The sequence below is a fragment of the Nicotiana tabacum genome, chromosome 11 (genome assembly GCF_000715075.1).
Source record: "Nicotiana tabacum cultivar K326 chromosome 11, ASM71507v2, whole genome shotgun sequence".
NCBI lineage: Eukaryota > Viridiplantae > Streptophyta > Magnoliopsida > Solanales > Solanaceae > Nicotiana > Nicotiana tabacum.
Window position 1 is genome coordinate 9,649,008 of NC_134090.1, and position 18,842 is coordinate 9,667,849.

Sequence of the window (18,842 nt, forward strand, 5' to 3'; positions counted from 1 at the left end):
CAAAGTTGTTGGAAAAGAAAATATGGTGTGTAAACTTGAAAAATTGTTGTACGGATTGAAATAATCTTCTAGACAATGGTACAAGCGATTTGACGAGTTTATGTTGCGGCAAGGGTACAAGAGAAGCAAATACGATCATTGTGTATATTTGCACAAGCTTAAAGATGGTTCCTTTGTATATCTTCTCCTATATGTTGATGATATGTTGATAGCTTCCAAGAATTTGGAAGAAATTGATAAGTTGAAAATTCAACTGAAGAAGGAGTTCGAGATGAAGGATTTGGGTGAGGCAAAGAAAATTCTTGGCATGGAGATAATAAGAGATAGACGTTCGAAGAAACTCTGTTTATCTCAGAAAGAATATTTGAAAAGAGTACTACAACGTTTTGGCATAGATGAAAAGACTAAGCCAGTTAGTACTCCACTTACTCCCCATTTTCAGCTAAGTAATACTATGTCGCCAAAGGATGAAGCTGGACGAGAGTATATGTCAAAGGTACCATACACAAATGTTGTTGGTAGCTTGATGTATGCAATGGTCTGTACGGGACCTGATATTTCACAAGCTGTTGGAGTTATTAGCAGATATATGCATAATCCAGGAAAGGAGCATTGACAAGTTGTGAAGTGGATTTTACGGTATATTCATAATACTGTAGATGTTGGGTTAGTTTTTGAGTAGGAAGGCAATCAGTCTGTAGTTGGATATTGTGACTCAGATTTTGCGGGTGATCTAGACAAACGAAGATCAACTACTGGTTATGTGTTTACTTTTGCAAAAGCACCAGTTAGTTGGAAGTCTACTTTGCAGTCAACAGTTGCTTTGTCTACAACAGAGGCAGAGTACATGGCTATTACAGAGGCTGTGAATGAGGCAATTTGGCTTCAAGGGTTGCTAAAGGAGCTTGGTGTTGAACAAAAAAATATCACAATTTTTTGTGATAGTCAAAGTGCTATTCAATTAGCGAAGAACCAAGTTTATCATGCAAGGACGAAGCACATTGATGTTCAGTATCATTTCGTACGAGAAATCATAGAAGAAGATGGAGTCACGGTGAAGAAAATTCATACTACAGACAATCCTGCTGATATGCTGACAAAAGTGGTAACTGCGGTCAAGTTTCAACATTGTTTGGATTTGATCAACATTGTTGAACACTGAAGATTGAAGATGAAGACACAACTAAAATTTTGTTATTGAGAGAAAATTGAAGATGTGAAATTTTGCAAGGTGGAGATTTGTTGAATGGCAGAAATCCCACATCGGTGAAGTACCAATTTTGGTTGGTACTTCACCCTATAAAAGGAGGCCTAATATTTAGGATTTAAACACACCTCTCATTTGCCTTTTTATTTTCTTAAGGCATTTGTATCTTCTCTCTTTAGTATTATTTCACTTGTATTTTTGGAGTAGAATAAAATATTGGTTGTGTCCGAGGAGTAGGCAAAATTGGTTGAACCTCGTAAATTCTGGTGTTTCTTTTATTATTGCTTTATTGTCTTATTTATTATTTGGTGGCTGTCATAATTTTTGGTATAGTAATTGTGACTTATTCACACTATATACATTTGGCTTCCGTAACAATTACACCATGTATTAATTGTTACAACCCATGTTTTTGTACGTGAAAGTACGTCGTAAGTCCGTTGATGTAAGCTCAGAAATGAGATCCTCCTGGAAAGTATATAAAGTGATTTTACGTCCCATATTTTTTTCCAAGCCTTTGAGAGTTAATATTCAAGTATAAATGTTTATAAGGGTACATGTTGTTACACCCCGTACTTTAGACGTTACTATCATTATAGGATTGTTTAATGTAAACTCAAAAAGGATGAAATCTTTCTACAAGGATAAGAAAGGTTTGCCGAAGTGTTAAGTAAGTTAAGATAAATATGAGACTTGTTAACCATGATTTAAATGATTTTAAAGCCATGATATGACTATATATGATGTTTGTACATGAAGTGTAAAGTTTGAGAAAAATCGGATTTAAGTTGCGGAAAAACCGACTAAGGATTTGCCTTGTAATGGAGCTTATTGAGTAATAAATTTCGTATGCTATATGAGGTCTTTTTGGGACATATTATATATCAAATTTAAGGTCTTGGAATGTATTTTCCAACGCTCTTAACCGTTTGCTCATACGACATCCGAATAAAAAGATATAAGTATTTGAAAAAGGGCCAATGAGATGGTGCCAAGTAGCACCTTTTGACTTTTCAACCAAAATGGATATTTATCTTCCTATGTCGTCTCTTTCTTCATAATTCCAGAGAGCTCGACCAAATAATACCCCTAACCTCACCCTTAAGCTTTCCACAAGGTTATCCAACAAGATTATCGTCCGAGGCACGAAATCACGAAGCAATAACACTAGAACGATCCCCACGACGTAAGTATCACTATATAACCTTTCTTTTTCTTTGTAGTTTCAGTTTTGGAAGGTATTTTGAGGTTAATAAAAATGCCTAATTTCTGGTTTCAAGCTCTTAAACATCAAGGAAGATTGATTAATTTATTTCATAATAGTTAGAACTCATGGGACGGTGATCGGAAGCCGTGAGTTCGAGTTATTTGATTTGTAATGGACTATTTTGTGGGCTGTTTCGTGTAGCTTTTGGTCTATATATTTTGCTGCTATTTAATGGAGTTTTTGGAGGATAAATGTTGTGGAGAAACACCACGTAATGGCAAAATTATGGATTAGTCATTCTTTGTAATATTTTCGGGGTGTTGGACACTACTATAGTTGTTGTTTTTGGTATGAATTGATTGGGGTGTGTTGGGTTGTTGTAAGCTAAATATAATATTGATTTCGACTTGCATCTTCTGTATGAGGTAATTATATTGTGTTCCTACAGGTTCTTACGGTTATCTTGGCATTGGTTAAGTTAAATGGATGAACTAGACATGAACTATTGAATAAAGTTGCTAATTAAGAATAGTTGGAGTTGTGGATCATTTCCTTTGTTATGGATATATGGTATAAGGCTGGAATTATTGATGAATGACTTTATTATCATGTTAAATGATACTATTAAGTTAAAGTAAAAAGTCTATAAGGGATGATATGGGTATACAAATTTCAATTGGAGCTTGTCGCTCATCGTAAAATAGTTATGACTTATTGTTGTTTTATGGTGTCTTGTTATTGATAATTATGTATTGCTGGATTTCTCTGGTAATTGTTGTTGGTATATGATATTGGAAAAGGCTCTTGTTATAGGGGAAATGATGCCCGAATTTATATAAACGAGCTACAAGTTTAAGTTGCAGACTTAGCCTCTATTCAACACTGATTTTGAATTTCCTTATGCAAAGGTAGATTGAGTTGAGTTGATGGACGAGTAGCTTGGGAGGTATTAAGGACTCACCATGGTTAAGGTATGTTAAGACACTTCCTTATTTCTTTTGGCATAATCTAAAGTGAAATGAATACGCTATTTCATAACGGATCTACTCCTAGAAACTAAGGTTGCTCATGTTGTTCTTTCCTTATAAAGTTATTTTAAGCAAGTATGTATGATCCTTGAATCCTATAGAAGCTCATATTGATGGTATGATGTCCATAATGTTAATCGAAGGTGCAACGACTTTAAGGCACTCCAAAAGGTTTAGAACATGATTCCATGAGTCTAGCATGCATTATATATAACATCTATTTTACTCTACCGAGCCGCGCTATAGTAGGCCGGGTATGACACCTATTGTGCAACCACTGATCAGTTGGATTTACCGAGCTCCACGTGGCCGGGTACGTTTTTACCGAGTCCTCTTTGAGGTCGGGTACAATATGATGATGATGATGCCCACATAGGCTTATGTTTTTAAAGTTTATGTATATATATGTATTATGCATTTCATGTCAGTAGCCTCTAGAGGCACTCATATGTTACAGGTTGTATTTCCTCTATCCCTCTTTACATTAATGTTCTTGTTTATGCTTTCCTGCCTTACATACTCGGTACTTTATTTGTACTGACGTCCCTTTTGCCTGAGGACGCTGCGTTTCATGCCCGCAGGTCCCGATTGATAGGTTGACAGTCTTCCTCGTAGGTTATCAGCTCAGCGGATGTGTTGGTGCACTCCACTTACTCCGGAGTTGCCTATTTGGTCAGTATACTTTGGATATGTATTGATTGGTATGGCGGGCTCTGTCCCGACCTTTATGATTTTATGTACTCTTAGAGGCTTGTAGATAGATGTGAGGTTTATGGATACTTGTATGGCCTTGTTGGCCCATGTGTTGAGTTTACAAATGGTCATGTCTGCCTTATAGGCCCGTATGTCACATGTATAAGTTTGTATATCATGTTGGGTCGTCATATGTTGAGTATTCCCTTACGTTTTATTCTTATTATCTCATAATGGGTTTCTGGCTCATTTACTCAAGATAGTATAATAAGAAAGATATGTTATGTTGGTACTCGGTTGAGTAAGGCACCGGGTGCCGGTCACGGCCCTTCGGTTTGGGTCGTGACATTAATGTTGCTACTCTCAGCACTTATTGTAACACCATATTTCTGAAGAAATGTTATATGTCCTTCAGAAATGATGACGATACGGACTTTGATGCCTTCCAATAACATTGAAAGATTATCATGCTGAGCTTCAAATAACTTCTCCGACAATGAAAGATGGGATTTTTTCCATGGCCATGATCCCTTTTCTTGAAAATTGTTGCACATAACATGTTTTTCAAGGATGTCTTGGACATCATGTGCAAGGTCTTGTACTTGCTTGATCCATACTTGTAATTCTTCTTCTTCTTCTTCCGCATCAGCTACTCTTGAGAAAGTCCTCATATGTTCAAATGCATCCCTGATATGAACAATTTCTTGTTCAATTCCTTCAAGACATTTTTGTCCACCATTGAGCAGGGTTAAAAGCTGATGTACCAAATAAGTTATAGCACTCTCTGCCATTTTTTTCACTCAGTATATAGTTTCTTTAGCAAAATTTATGCAATATGTTGGTATAATTTATGGTGGACCTTGGCGATAAAACTTTGAACTGGTTTATGCTCCGGAATCGCGTTATATAAATGATTATTGCAAATTGCAAGGTTAAAATATATTATCCTAGTTACTACTAGTTTACTAATACTAGTTGGAGTATGTCTCTTATAATATATTCATGCTATATGAGCTGACTTTGAACACACTTATCGTGGCCAGCTATTTGGAGGTTACTTCATTGACTATTGGCTGTCTAGAAACACTGATTTTCAACTTGAATCTTTACACAAGAATCTCCGATATATTACTCCTCTAAAATAATTAACATAAGCATGTTGTGCAAACTTTGCTATAGTATCCTAGCGACATTTTTCTCATCCCGAATTGAAGTCGTATGGTCTATATTTGCTGATCTTCAAGCTCGTAGAATAATTACTCAATACTTATGTGTTAAGTGTTGTTGAGTGATGAGAAAAAAATTATTTGCTAAATCCTTGCCCGCAATAAGGTATTCCATACCTGCTCGTGTGGTCAGTTTAATTATTCACCATCGGCAAGGTTGACAAAAGAGAGGTTCTGATACCATCAGTAACAGTCCTACCCGCTAGTGATATTGTCCGCTCTGGGCCTAGGTCCGCACGGGTTTAAAACACGTCACTAGGGTCTAAGGCTTGTTAACTTATATACCCAGCACCTCTCTTGTGTTTTGCCAATGTGGGACACTGTCTAAAGTCTAGGGTGTTACAAGGGCAACAACAGTGCTAGATGAATACTAGTAAGCCAAGCAACGCGATCTTGTATATATATGATGCTCAATCTACCAAAGTTGTTGTTTGGATATTTTCTGGAAGTATTTTTTCATCCATTTGAACTTAGGAGATTGTAGAAAAATCCAGTGGAAGAAGAGAAAAATGAATGGAAACTATACAAGCTTAATTCAGTTGTATATGCTGAGATGCCAGAAAAACAAACGTAGATAGCTGAATTCTACATGAAAGTTAAGTTGTAAAAATGATACTATTTACAGTTAAAGAAAATCGTATGGAAAAGGCGTTCATGATCCAAGAGAAAGTTCAGAATGTGATACCTAAGAATGAGAAAATGAGGAGTAAAGAGTAACATTTAGAACTATTAATAACCTGGGAAATTTATAAATTTAATTATCAAAGATAAAATGGTACATTTCAATGGGACTTCTTTTGCCTTTTCGTGAATCATCCCATTTCTATCTGCATTCCAGCTTATTAACTGGAAACAACCTCTTGCAGAAATGCAGGGTAAGGCTGCGTACAATAGGCCCTTGTGGTCCGGCCCTTCTCCGGACCTCGCGCATAGCGGGAGCTTAGTGCACCGGGCTGCCCTTTATTCCAACTTATTAACTACGCTTCTATGTGAAGTCTAGGAATATGAGCAATTTTCCAGTAATCCCCACTTTGACAATCCTTAAGTTGCACAGTCACTAACAACTTCTCAGAAATTTGTTCCAGCGAAAGATACTGAAGCTTGCTCAAATTCTCAATCCCGAAGGGCAACTGCTCCATTAATCTACAGTTGCGCAGTTGAAGTTCTTCAAGTAAAGGCATTGCACCCTCTTCCACTTTGATTTGCCTCAGTTTTTCAGAGTGCCAAATACATAATTCCTTCAGTTTCTTGAATCCAACTGCCTTGAACCTCAGTTGTTCGCCTTCATAGGCCCGGTCTAGCACCAGTTTTACAAGATTTGGCAAATCTTGAAGAGTGTCTAGTGCACTGTCCATTAATTTGCTCCATTTTAAATGAACTGAGGTCAAGGCTTGAAGAGAAGTTACCCATTGTGGAAACCTCTCTAAACGCCCTTCGAAGACTAATGTTCGAAGGGATGAGTGTGTAGAAGAAAGGGGATAGTGCAAATCAATAATGTCACTCACCCCATAAGATGAGATACATAGTTGTTGAAGATTTATCAACTTGTTGAGGGAAGAACAAAACTCCCTTCCATGTTTTCTTCTCAGCTTTGCGATGTATAACATTCTTAGTCTTGTTAACTTGCCCAATTCAATCACCGTGCTTGAAGTGGCGTTTATAGAATTCACCATTTCCAAAGACACGAGGGTTCCTATCTTCTTAGGAGCTTTAAAACCATGCAAAAATCCAGCACCACGTCGATGAATGAAGATATGGCGAAGATGTTGAAGCTTTAGTATCTCACCAGGTAACTTTTTTACCAATGTCTCTCTTAGGTCCAAGAACTCGAGGTTCTCAAGCTTTCCTATTGATCCTGGCAGATGTTTTATCTTAGTTTTCCTCAAATTTAGAAACTTGAGATGAAACATTTCAAAGACTTCTTCTGGTATTTTCACCAATGGGGCTCCTGTTAGGTCTAAGACCTTGAGTAGCTTAAAACTTCCAGTTAGCAGCTTCAACAAGAATGAATTAGAGACAGAATCTGACGACCCCAGCGTTATTAGAGAGTGAAGATGCTTAAACCGATCAATATCTTGTATATCGCTAGCCAATGGATCAGCGATTACTAGATGTCTGACTTTGTGAGGCTTTCTTGTAATTTCTTCACTATTAGTTATAGTTGCAGTTACCCTTTCTGCTGACTTGGAAAAAATGATTTCGTACCACAAGTTATGAATGGTGAATGAATCTAATCTTCCATCACAGTACCTTTCAGCAATTTGGATCAAACTTCTGTTAGCAAGTTCATTGAGATAGCTTGCAGCAACTTGTGCAATTGCCTTTCCTTCACTTTCAAGGACAAGTCCTTCTGCTGCCCACAGTCGAATCAGTCTCATCTTATCGATGACATGAAATTCGGGAATTATGCTCAGATATGTGAAACAAGACTTGAGATAGAAAGGCAAGTCTTGATAACATAGAATGAGTATCCTTTTCATGTGCTCGACTTCGCTATAACTACCTTGTAACTTGTCAACAATGCTGCCATGAAACAACTCCCACTCCTCTTTTCTTTGCCCTTTAGTAGCCAAAGCACCAGCAATCGCCAAAATCGCCAGTGGCAGGCCTCTGCATGTCTGTATAATGTCTTTGGAGATTTGCATTAGAGATAAAGGGCATAATAGGCTGCCTGAAAATGCCTTTCTGCAGAAAAGAATCCAAGATTCTTCTTCAGACAAAGGCTTCAAACTATAAACATGACTATCACCACCAGTTTCTGCACAAATGGTATGGCATATTTCAGCAAAACGCAATATGATGATTACCCTGCTGCCACAGTTTTCGATAGGAAAGATACATTTGAGAGCCCTCCATGTGGCAATATCAGGGACATCATCAAGAACAATAAAGTACTTTGATGACTCAAAGATTTGTTGGATTAACTCTGCCAACATGTTAGCATCCATTGCTTCAATTGCTCGACGGCTATGGTCATTTTTTGGAGTAATCATGTTCTTCATTAGCTCCTTAACATCAGAAAACCTTGGAATCTCAATCCACTGTGTATGATTGAAATGCTTTTTCACTGCTGCATCATCATATACTTTCTTGACTATGGCGGTTTTCCCTATACCTCTAGTTCCAACTATACAATGCAATTTCCATTCTTGATCATCAGAAAGTAACCAATCAAGAATCACTGGTTTGTGATTTTCAATTCCTACAAGATCTGATTCATCAACCAGAACTACTTCTTCATAGTTATTACACAATGTAGTAATGTTTCTATTCTCAGCACTTAGTGTGACACCATATTTCTGAAGAAATGCTTTATGTCCTTCAGAAATGACGATGATTCGGGCTTTGATGCCTTCCAATAACATTGAAAGATTATCAGTTTGAGATTCAAAGAAGTTCTCAGACATTAATGAATGATGGGGTTTTTTCCAGGGCCATGATCCCTTTTCTTGAAAATTGTTGCACATAACAACATGTTTTTCAAGAATGTCTTGGACATCATGTGCAAGTTCTTGTACTTGTTTGATCCATACTTGTAATTCAGCATCTTCTTCTTCTTTTGCATCAGCTACTCTTGAGAAAGTCCTCATATGCTCAAATGCATCCCTGATATGAACAATTTCTTGTTGAATTCCTTCAAGAAATTTTTGTCCACTATTGAGCAAGGTTGAAAGCTGATGTACCAAATAAGATATAGCACTCTCTGCCATTTTTTTCACTCAGTATATAGTTTCTTTAGCAAATTTAATGGAAGATGTTGATATAATTTATGGTGGACTTTGGTGATCAATTTATATAGATAAAACTTTGAACTGGTTTATGCTCCAGAATCGCGTTATGTAAATGATTGTTGCAAATTGTAAGCTTAAGAAATATTATATATCCTAGTTATTACTAGTTTACTACTACTAGTTGGAGTGTTTCTCTTATTTTATATTCATGCTATATGAGCTGACTTTGAACACACCTAACGTGGCCAGCAATTTGGAGGTTGCTTTGTTGACTACTGGCTGTCTAAAATTTTGGTTGTCAACTTTGGACAATACGAGTGGCATAAGTTATTTCTTATAAACATGCTTTCGAGAAGAAAGTCGTGATGAGTGCTGACAAGCCATTCAAGTTTTGTGGTATATAATATGTCCAAATGGTAAATAAGAATAATTACAGTATTGCATCCTTCATGTATGGTGACTAACTATCTTTCTATAGGGATAGACAACATTAACCATATTTTAATTAAAAAATTCATATGGTAAAGTCTTACTATTATCTTTATGTATTTGGGAGTTTCGTTTAACTTTCTTGCATAAATACATGGGGCAGAAGTATTAAATGTATCTAGTGATATTTTAGCTAGCTTGACAAGGATTTGCTTAATAAGGAACTTGTGCATATACTATTAGGGGTCGTTTGTTAGAATGTATAAGAATAATGCTGAATATGGTATATTAGTAATGCTGGTATGAATTAGTTATGCTTGCATTAGCTATGCTGACATTAGTTATGCTGACATATTTCTTATCCATTGTTAGGTTTGATGTATTAAGGCATTACACAATTTTTAAAAGAATTATTTGTTTACAAAAATACCTTCATAACTAGTCCATCTCTTTATCTTTTTAAAAGAAACATATGTTGAAGAATGTTTTTATATGAAAAAGGTTTTAAAAAAATTATTTGATATGTCTACCTATATTGTAGTATAGAACTGAATATTTATTTATAAAACAGAAAATATGCTAAGTATTTATTTATTTATTTACTAGGGATATAAGATATAATTTTATTTCCCACTTTCTTGGATTATTTCAAACTTGCATTAATATAATAGCATTTTCAATCAAACATAAATTTTGAAGGATGATTTTGTCTTTAACTAAGCTAATGCATGCATTAAAACTCATTGCAATGTTAATACCATGGTTTCTTATGCATTAGTTATGCATAGGATAATACCAAATAGGGTGTATAACTAATGCATGCATAACTAATGCATAGGTTCAAAAAGTTACCAAACAATGCATTATTAATACACAAAACTAATGCATGCATTAGTTTATCTAATGCATCCTACCAAACGACCCCTTAGTGTAGTGTTGTACGTCAAGTTTTTCTTTTAAGTGGACTAAATGCGCTCAAATATAGCAAAGTTAGAGGGCGATTAGTTCTCAAAGTAATATATGAAAGACAAAATTAGATCTACCAATTGGGCAAATCCGAAATCCAAACCAAAATCCGATTTTTTGAATTTTTGGTTTTGGATTTTCGGATTACGGATTGGATTTTGGATTTAATTTTTAAAATTTTGGATTTCGGGTTGGATATTGGATTTGGTACTTCGGATTTTTGGATATCCGAAAATCCAAATTTTTTATACTTTATATTTAGTCCATTATCCATATGCCAATAGTAATAAGTTCATACCCTACCCATTAGATGTTATCTCATATATTCAATATTAATTACTAAGTTACTATCAAAATACTTTTTATTTAGACATGATTTTACTATTGCTACTTCTTATCGACCATATTAGTGTCTTTGTTGTATTTTTTGATAATAATTTCATTACTTGAATACTTTATTTGGATGATTGCGATAAGAATGAGGAACTTTTTAGGCAATTAACATGAGTACTCCATTTGGATATTCTTTTTTTGTACAAAGTAGAAACATCTTAACTTTTACGCTCAAAACCGAAAATTCATAATATCCAAACCGATTAATCTGAAACCGAACTTAAAAAATCTGATTCAATCCGATCTTATTTGGATTGGATTTGGATTGTCGTTTCTTCGATCCGAAAATCGAAAATCGAAATCGAAATTCTCATATTCAATCCGAACTGTCCGAATGCCCATCACTGCTACCAATCTCCAGGTTTCATCAAAGCTTGCATTTGGTTTCTAAGGGGAGGAATTCAAGATCAGTTTCTGGAGGGAGGATTGCAAGATCAGTTGCTGATGCTGATGTCCAAACTCAGGTTGCTGCTGGAGACGGGGGCGGAGCCAGGGCGGCCCTTCCATAAAGCAACTAAAGCAACCGCTTTAGGCCCCATATTTGTGGAGGCCTCATTTTATGTTACATCTAATAGACTATGTATAAGTTTCAAAAAAGGTTCTGTGAAGTGAAAATGTTTGATTTCTTTCTTTAACAAATATAAAGAAGAAGGATTTGCAACTGCTATGATTTCTACCAAAGAAATTGCACTTGAAATGAATATCGAACCCTAATTTCGTAAGAAACGTGTGATATATAGGAAGTAACAATTTGATGTGAATGTTGATAAAGAAATCTCAAAATCTTTCGAAGGGTCCTTTAGAGTTGATTACTTTTATACATAATAGATAATACTATTTTTTCACTTCGAAATAGATTTGAACAATTTAAAGCATATGAAAATATTTTTGGTTTTCTAGTTGGCAATAAAAATTAAAATCACTTGATGTTAGAAATTTGAAAAAATATTGCCTTAATCTTGAATGTTCCTTAAAGCATAATAATCAATTCGATATTGATGGTTTAAATTTATTTTCTAAATTAAGAGTATTAAGGAAAATAGTACAATTAGAAGATTACAGTTTAATTGATGCACTTAATCAAATAAAAAGATTTAATTCTTTTTCAAATACCTAAATTTCTTATAGAATAATGTTAATAACTCATGTTACCGTTGCTTCATCAGAAAGAAGTTTTCAAAATTAAAATTGATAAAATCTTACCTAAGAACAACAATGTCACAAAAAAGGTTAAATGTATTGGCTATATTGTCAGTTGAGAAATACTTATTAGGAGTTACTGATTATAAGAAAACCATTAATAACTTTGCATCTAAGAAAAGCTAAAAAAAAATAGACTTGAAATAAATAATAAAAAAAATAAAAAGTTAAGGCCCCTCAAAAAGTTTGGTTTTAAGTCACAAAATTCGTCAGGCCGCCCCTGAGCGGAGCTAGAAGCCTGGATGCGATTTCGTTTGAATACAGTAATTTTTGCTCAAAGAGTGTATTTGTGAAGAAATTCATTAAGTATGTACAAATATTAAATTTAGAACTCAATTATTAACACTTGAAGTCCTTGTTTCCAAATTCAAAACTCATACAGTTAGAAATTCTGATTCTGCCGAGGATATCATCAGGTTCTTGCAGACAAAGAGGTTCTTACAATGGGAACTAATAGTAACCATCTTTTAAGACTATAGTCTCCTTAGAAATATCAATTTAAGAAACAATTTCTATTTATCGAAATAGTACAGATTCTTGAATTTTATTCTTAGGAAAGGATATATTTTTTTAGGGAAATTAAGCTATGCCATAAACACACTCGTTTGGACTCTCAAAAGTGCGAAATGCCATTTACTTAGTAATAGAGCTGTCAATATAGGCTTGGCCCGTTGGGCCACCCCAGTCTAATTCGTGATTTAGCAAGGTTAAGCTAGAATATTTGGAGCCCATTTAGAATCAAGGCTTTTAAGCTGGCCCGAATAAGCCCGTAGCCCGTAAGACTTGACTGAGGCTGGGCTGGGCCAGCCCGTGGGCCTAAAAAAATATGTATTTAAAAAATATAGATATAAAAAGTATATATATAACACTAAAAATAACAAGAAAAGTATCTCAAGCTTAAAGTTTATTAAGCTCATCATATTAAAAGATCAATGTTTTAAAATGTTAATTAGTTTTTAAAATTTAATTATACTTAATATTTAACTAATTAATATTGCATGAATTAAAGATGTAGATGAAAGTGAAGATATTAAGACAACTTTCTCACAAGCAGATTCAATGTGTTTGATCAAGATGATGTGTTGGATATTTCATAAGCGTCATGAACGTTCTTTTGAATAGTTTGGTTTGAGTTTTGACTTTTAGTGAATGAAATATAGTCTTGTCTTTTACTTTTTTAGTGTTTATTGTGATATATTGGAACAGTATAAAAAATTATTAAGTTTTGTGAAATTTTTCCATTAAGATTTTTTAACTTTTAAATATTTATGTTTTTTTAGGTTAGAACTTAAAAAAATATAAAATTATATTTTAAAAATTGATGGACCGGCCTGCCCATATTGACATTAGTAATCCATGCAAATACTTTATCGAGTGGCTTATACTATTGGACAGTATTGTTTTACATGGGAAGGAAAAGTCAAATATTTCTCTCAAAATAGACAAACGTACGTGCGTGTGGCAACCGCCAAAAACTCTATATAAATATAAAGTTGGGAATGAAAAAGCTGATATGTCACTCTCTAAAGCCAAGAAATCTACTTATCTATTTTCTCTTTTTTTGGGGTTTTCTCTATTTTTCCCAACCATTTGAAGTAATGAATTCGTTTAGTTAATTAATCTAATCTAATAACTGAAAAAAATTTCATCAATTAATTGTATGGAAATTAAAACGGTAATCACCTTAAATGCCTTTTATAACCGACACTACATTTATCATCCACACTCAAATAGTAGGAAAGGATCTTAACCAAGATACAGTTCAAATTGTAATTATATATATATATTATTATAAGTTTTCTTCTATAACTATTAATTCTAACAGTTTTCACCTCAACAACTTTTTTTCCTCTTTCTTTTTTCCCATCTCGTGCAACAGATCTTTTTTTTTTTTTTGGCTTATAACACCTGATCGACATAGTAGGCTATTGAGATGGTAAGGCATTAAGTTGTGATGAGATATTATTATTTGAAATTAGTTTGAGAGGTACTAATTACCTACATATATGAAGATTTCGTTACTGGCCATATCTTATAAGAATAAAAGAATTGGTGAGTACTTCATTTAGACGGTTTGATTAATAAAGGTGTTTACCTTCATTTCTTTTGATTTACTTAAGATGTAGATTTAGTTGTTTATAACATAGGAAAGTAACTACATAATTAAATGTTGATATGATATACAAATTGTCTGTATACATTTTGTGCCTGTAGATCCTCTCCACGTAAGATTTGAAGGAAAATCGCAAGTAATTAACTTATCCGTTTGACGTAAGTAATTCCATAATTTCTTTTGGATTTCTTTGCGGTGGAAAAACCTTAAAAAAAAAAAAAAAGATGATGCAATTGTAGATTGGTAGATAAGTAATTACTGGGATTCTTCTTTGCTTCTTGTACCCAATGAAAGCATGTTAACATATATATAGTCCAATAATTTCAGATATATGTCGAAAAACCTTAGCTTGGCAGGGATTAGACCCACAAATAAAATAACTGTGTCCATTCTTCCAGTTTCTTACAATACATAGTGGTGCAATAGGCTTCTGAAGTTTTATAAATGCATATTATAGTTGAAAATTATAAAAATAAAGAATTCACTTTTCATTCAAAATTCTTTAGCTGATTATTTCTTTATGTAAGTATTATACAAAAAATTATGGCTAGTAAATTTACTTTAGTAGATTATCTATTGATGAATAAATATTTTAGCTATAATTTGAACTTTTGATGGTTTTTTTGTTTTTTGGATAATTGTTGCAAAGTATTTTTTGCTGTTTATGTTACTCTCATCTTTGTGTTCCTCTATTGCACATATTCACGAGACAAGGATTGTACCAGATTACAACAGGCTAAAAAAACATGCAATTCTTCATTTGTTGAATGACTAAACCTTGCTTGAAAATGAAGAGAAAAGATTTCTTTTAGTAAGTTGAAGAAACAAACTCGTGTTTTGCGAACTTCTTCAACTTCTTGCAGAGTATTAACAATACATTTTAATTAAATGTTGAATTAACAACAACATTTTGATTTTTTCTACTCAAAGATGTGAAATTAAATGGCTTTGCTTATGAATTTGAGTGGAACTTACAAGAGATATTGGTAATTATGCACTATCTTGTAGCTTGTATTAATTTTAAAAAAAAATAAAAAAATTTAACTCAATCTGAATACTTGTTATTTGCACATTGCCTGATTTGCATGCGGTTCACATTTCTACCGTGTAGTGTTCCTTTCCTTATACCAAGAAAAGAAACATTTTCCTACCATTGAGATTATTCATATCACAAATAATATGGCCTGATTTTACGTTACACTGTTGGATTTTTCTTAGGGATGAAACTTTGAGAATTATAAAAAGTGAGAAGAGGCATGTGTATTCCTAAAATTACTTTCCTCATCCATACAACATTTGTATACAGAGAGGAAACAATTATACCAAAATAAATATATATCATTCATTATTCAGAGAAGTCTATATTTATTAGAGTTTAATAATTTTAGTATTAGATTATTTACGTCATACACATGTATTAAACAATGAGTTTATTGAAATTCTTTTTATAACCGTGCGAAGCACGGACAAATTTAAGTGTTTCAATAAAAGAGTACTTAGGATACTATCATGAATGGTTAGCATCACCCATATAATTATGGTCATGTGTCCTTCGAAACTTGGTTCGTATAATTTGATGGAAGCTTATTGTCATTTGTCAATCTAGTGACTAGTGATTTCATTATCAGCTTATCATGTCATGCCAGTTGTTTACTGACAACAGTGTTTTAAAAGGCATCTTCGGGGCAAGTTCCGGGCAAGTCTTGGGGCGAGGCGCATCAAAAATGTCCGAGGCAATGGTGGGGGGTGAAAGTCTCAAGAGGCATACGCTCAGCAATTTGAGGCGTACGTTCAGGTATTGAGGCACGTTTTTTCAGTGAGGCGTAAGCTCAAAAGACTTTTTCAAATTAAAATAAAATTTGCTGAATAAATCCTTAATATAATACCCAAGTTCTCAAAAGTTAGCTTGTTTACTCAAAAGTTTTAAAAAGAAATTGAAATATCAAATTAAAAAGTCAAGACCTAATTTATGATTTTTCCCAATTCTTTATCTTGTCCTCTAGTATGTTACTTTCTCTCAAGAGCAACGAACAATCAATTTTTCTTTTGCAAATATAAAGAAACTCCATTATCCTCCATAACAGCAAGTTCAAGGTTCAAATTGTAGGTTAGTCATCTTTTTTGTTCCTACTTGTATTTGTAAGTAGCGTATAATGGATTATAGGGGCATTCAAGAATTTTTGTAAGCGGTGTCGAAATTTACAGAAAACTAACTTTGATTATCATATTTTTAGACAAGAAATAGCCTTAGTCTAAGGGTTTTGTTGAGTCTTAAGTTAGAAAAAGTTCTGAGTTTAGTCCTACTTTAGAATAATTTTTAACTACAAAGGCTTTCTCAAATATTTGCAAAAGAAAAATATGCTAGTTGGGGTTTGAACCTTTGACCTTTAAAAGCAAATTTAAGCAAATAATCATCACATCAAGACACAATTTAGGTCAACTAATGTCATTTTACCTACTTATCCGTTTTCGTACGGTATTAGTACATATATTTAGTAAGATTTTCCAACGAAGCGGTGCCGCGTGACACCGCTTCGGTAAGCGTGCATCCGCCCTTATTTTGACTAGCTTTCAGTGGGGATGGAGCACATCTATATATATATATTTCTTCAATTATTATGCAATTTTACCTATTTAAAAATATTTACTATAATCATATTATTTTATGAAATATTAAAAATTAATTATCCATGGGGCTTATGTCTCGCTGAGGCATATGTAAAACTCACGCGTTTTAAAACACTGATCGATCATTCTAGTTTTGGTCTCTTTGGGTGTGTTTGGTATGAAGGAAAACATTTTACGGAAAATATTTTCCAATTTTTCCATGTTTGGTTGGCTTAAATGTTTTGGAAAATATTTTTCTTATCAATTAAAATGTTTTCCTTATCAAGAGAAGGGAAAACATTTTTCAAAGCTTCTTCTCAACCTTCCCCACCCCACCCCCTCTCCAAAAAAGGTTTTTTCTTTTTTTCAAATTTCAGGTTTTCCGTTACCACCCACCCTACTCCCCTCCATCCCCCCCCCTCCCCAGCAAAAAAAATATTTTTTTACTTTTTTTTTTTGCAATTTCAAATTTCTGTTTTTTTATTTTTCTGCACCACTCACCACCCACCCCAACCCCCACCAGCCCCTCTCCCCGCCGCACAAAAAAAAAAATTTGGAATTTAAATTTCTGTTTTTTTTTTGTTTTACTGCCCCCAGCCCCTCCCCCTGCCCCCCCCCAAAAAAAATAATTTTAAATATATTTTTCAGTTTTAGTTTTATCTAAATTATTTATGAATACTCTTGAGAAGTCATTTTCCTTAATTTGCGTACCAAACATCGAAAAATGAATAAGATTACTACTTGTTTTCTCACGGAAAATGTATTTTCCGTTATACCAAACAAACCCTTTGTCTTCTTGTTGGTTTCCAATTTTCTAAGTTTCTTTAGTACACATACTTTCGTAATTCATCGATGTAACCTACTTCATTCACACCTAAAATAAAAAATATAAAGTAGACGTTCATAGAACAAAAGGATACTGCATCTATTTTGTGGTGTCATTATGAATAAATATATTTAGAGTTCAATTATTTTTAAAATGATCGAAAATTTAGAGCAACAAATAGTTTACTCTCTCAAATAATATTTGTTTAACTCAAAAAATATTAAAACCTTTTTGAACAAATCAATCGATGAAGGGGTAAATCTTTGCTGAGTATAATAATCTCTAGAAAGAATGATAGATAAAGAGAAAGCGGGTCACAAGATTTCTTACACGATCTACTTTAATGAAAATCCTTTAAAAACCTTCTCATTCGTAAATAGTAATGCAGCTCATATTCGGATCCCCCTTTTTACAAGGTTACTTCCCTCTATATATACAAAGAGTGAAACTCTTCTAAGCTGTAAAAGACAAATTACAAGGAATATTCTTGATGTCCCCTAATGGGTCTACACTATTGCAAGGGTCGTACAATCTCTTGTTTGCCTTAAGGTTGTCTCCCTCAGGACATCGATTCAAGGAGGCCCCATCATTCGTCGTACTCGTCGTTGGTCGTGATTGTTCAAATTTGGACTCATACAGTTAGTCCCTCCACTTGTCGGGTTGCAACTGGGTGCGTCCCCGATGAGCGAATATCATGCATTCCTATGGAGAAATTTGATCCATTGAGATGTTACGACGTGGCCCGTGGGGGACGGTCAGCGTGCTTAGCAAGACACCGGGTAATACACTTCACCGGGAAATGATGTCATCTTCACGTGCGTCATCATTGCGCATGTTTTCAAGGCAGGAGTTGATGGCTTGATGCTTCGATTCTAGTACTGCTCTGTGACCCTCCGCTTTGATTCTGGTGCCACCCAACCCTATAAATAGGAGAAGGGTTTGTTTTTTCGAAAGTTCTAGGCCATTTCACTCTTGATAACCTCCCTTATTCCTCCGAGCTTGCCTTGATACCCTTCTGCTTCTTCTTCTTCTTACATTATTCATTCGCAGCTTCTTCCTCCTCTTTTTTTGCACTGATGCTCCTTTGAACGACAACATGCCAAGATCTCATCGTTCTCATGAAGGGGTCCCTGAGGCCACCCCATTGTCCACGGCGCCCCCTTCAGGCGGTGAAGATACAGTGGTAGAAGAGGGTGACAATCCCCCTATAGTGGAG

At 34.4% G+C, this 18,842-nt stretch overlaps 1 protein-coding gene and 1 long non-coding RNA gene across 2 annotated transcripts; one reads left to right on the forward strand and one right to left on the reverse strand.

The window, feature by feature from the left end:
* Nucleotides 1-2,148: 2,148 nt before the first annotated feature.
* On the forward strand, nucleotides 2,149-4,384 carry LOC142166215 (uncharacterized). The gene is made up of 3 exons (XR_012696402.1): nucleotides 2,149-2,393; nucleotides 3,327-3,385; nucleotides 4,024-4,384. It is a non-coding gene; the product is annotated as an uncharacterized LOC142166215 (long non-coding RNA).
* Nucleotides 4,385-5,978: 1,594 nt separating this feature from the next.
* LOC107802041 (disease resistance protein RPM1-like) lies at nucleotides 5,979-9,174 on the reverse strand. The gene has a single exon (XM_016625479.2). The coding sequence runs from the start codon at nucleotides 9,069-9,071 to the stop codon at nucleotides 6,339-6,341; it is 2,733 nt and encodes a 910-aa protein (XP_016480965.2). The 5' UTR covers nucleotides 9,072-9,174; the 3' UTR covers nucleotides 5,979-6,338.
* Nucleotides 9,175-18,842: the final 9,668 nt, after the last annotated feature.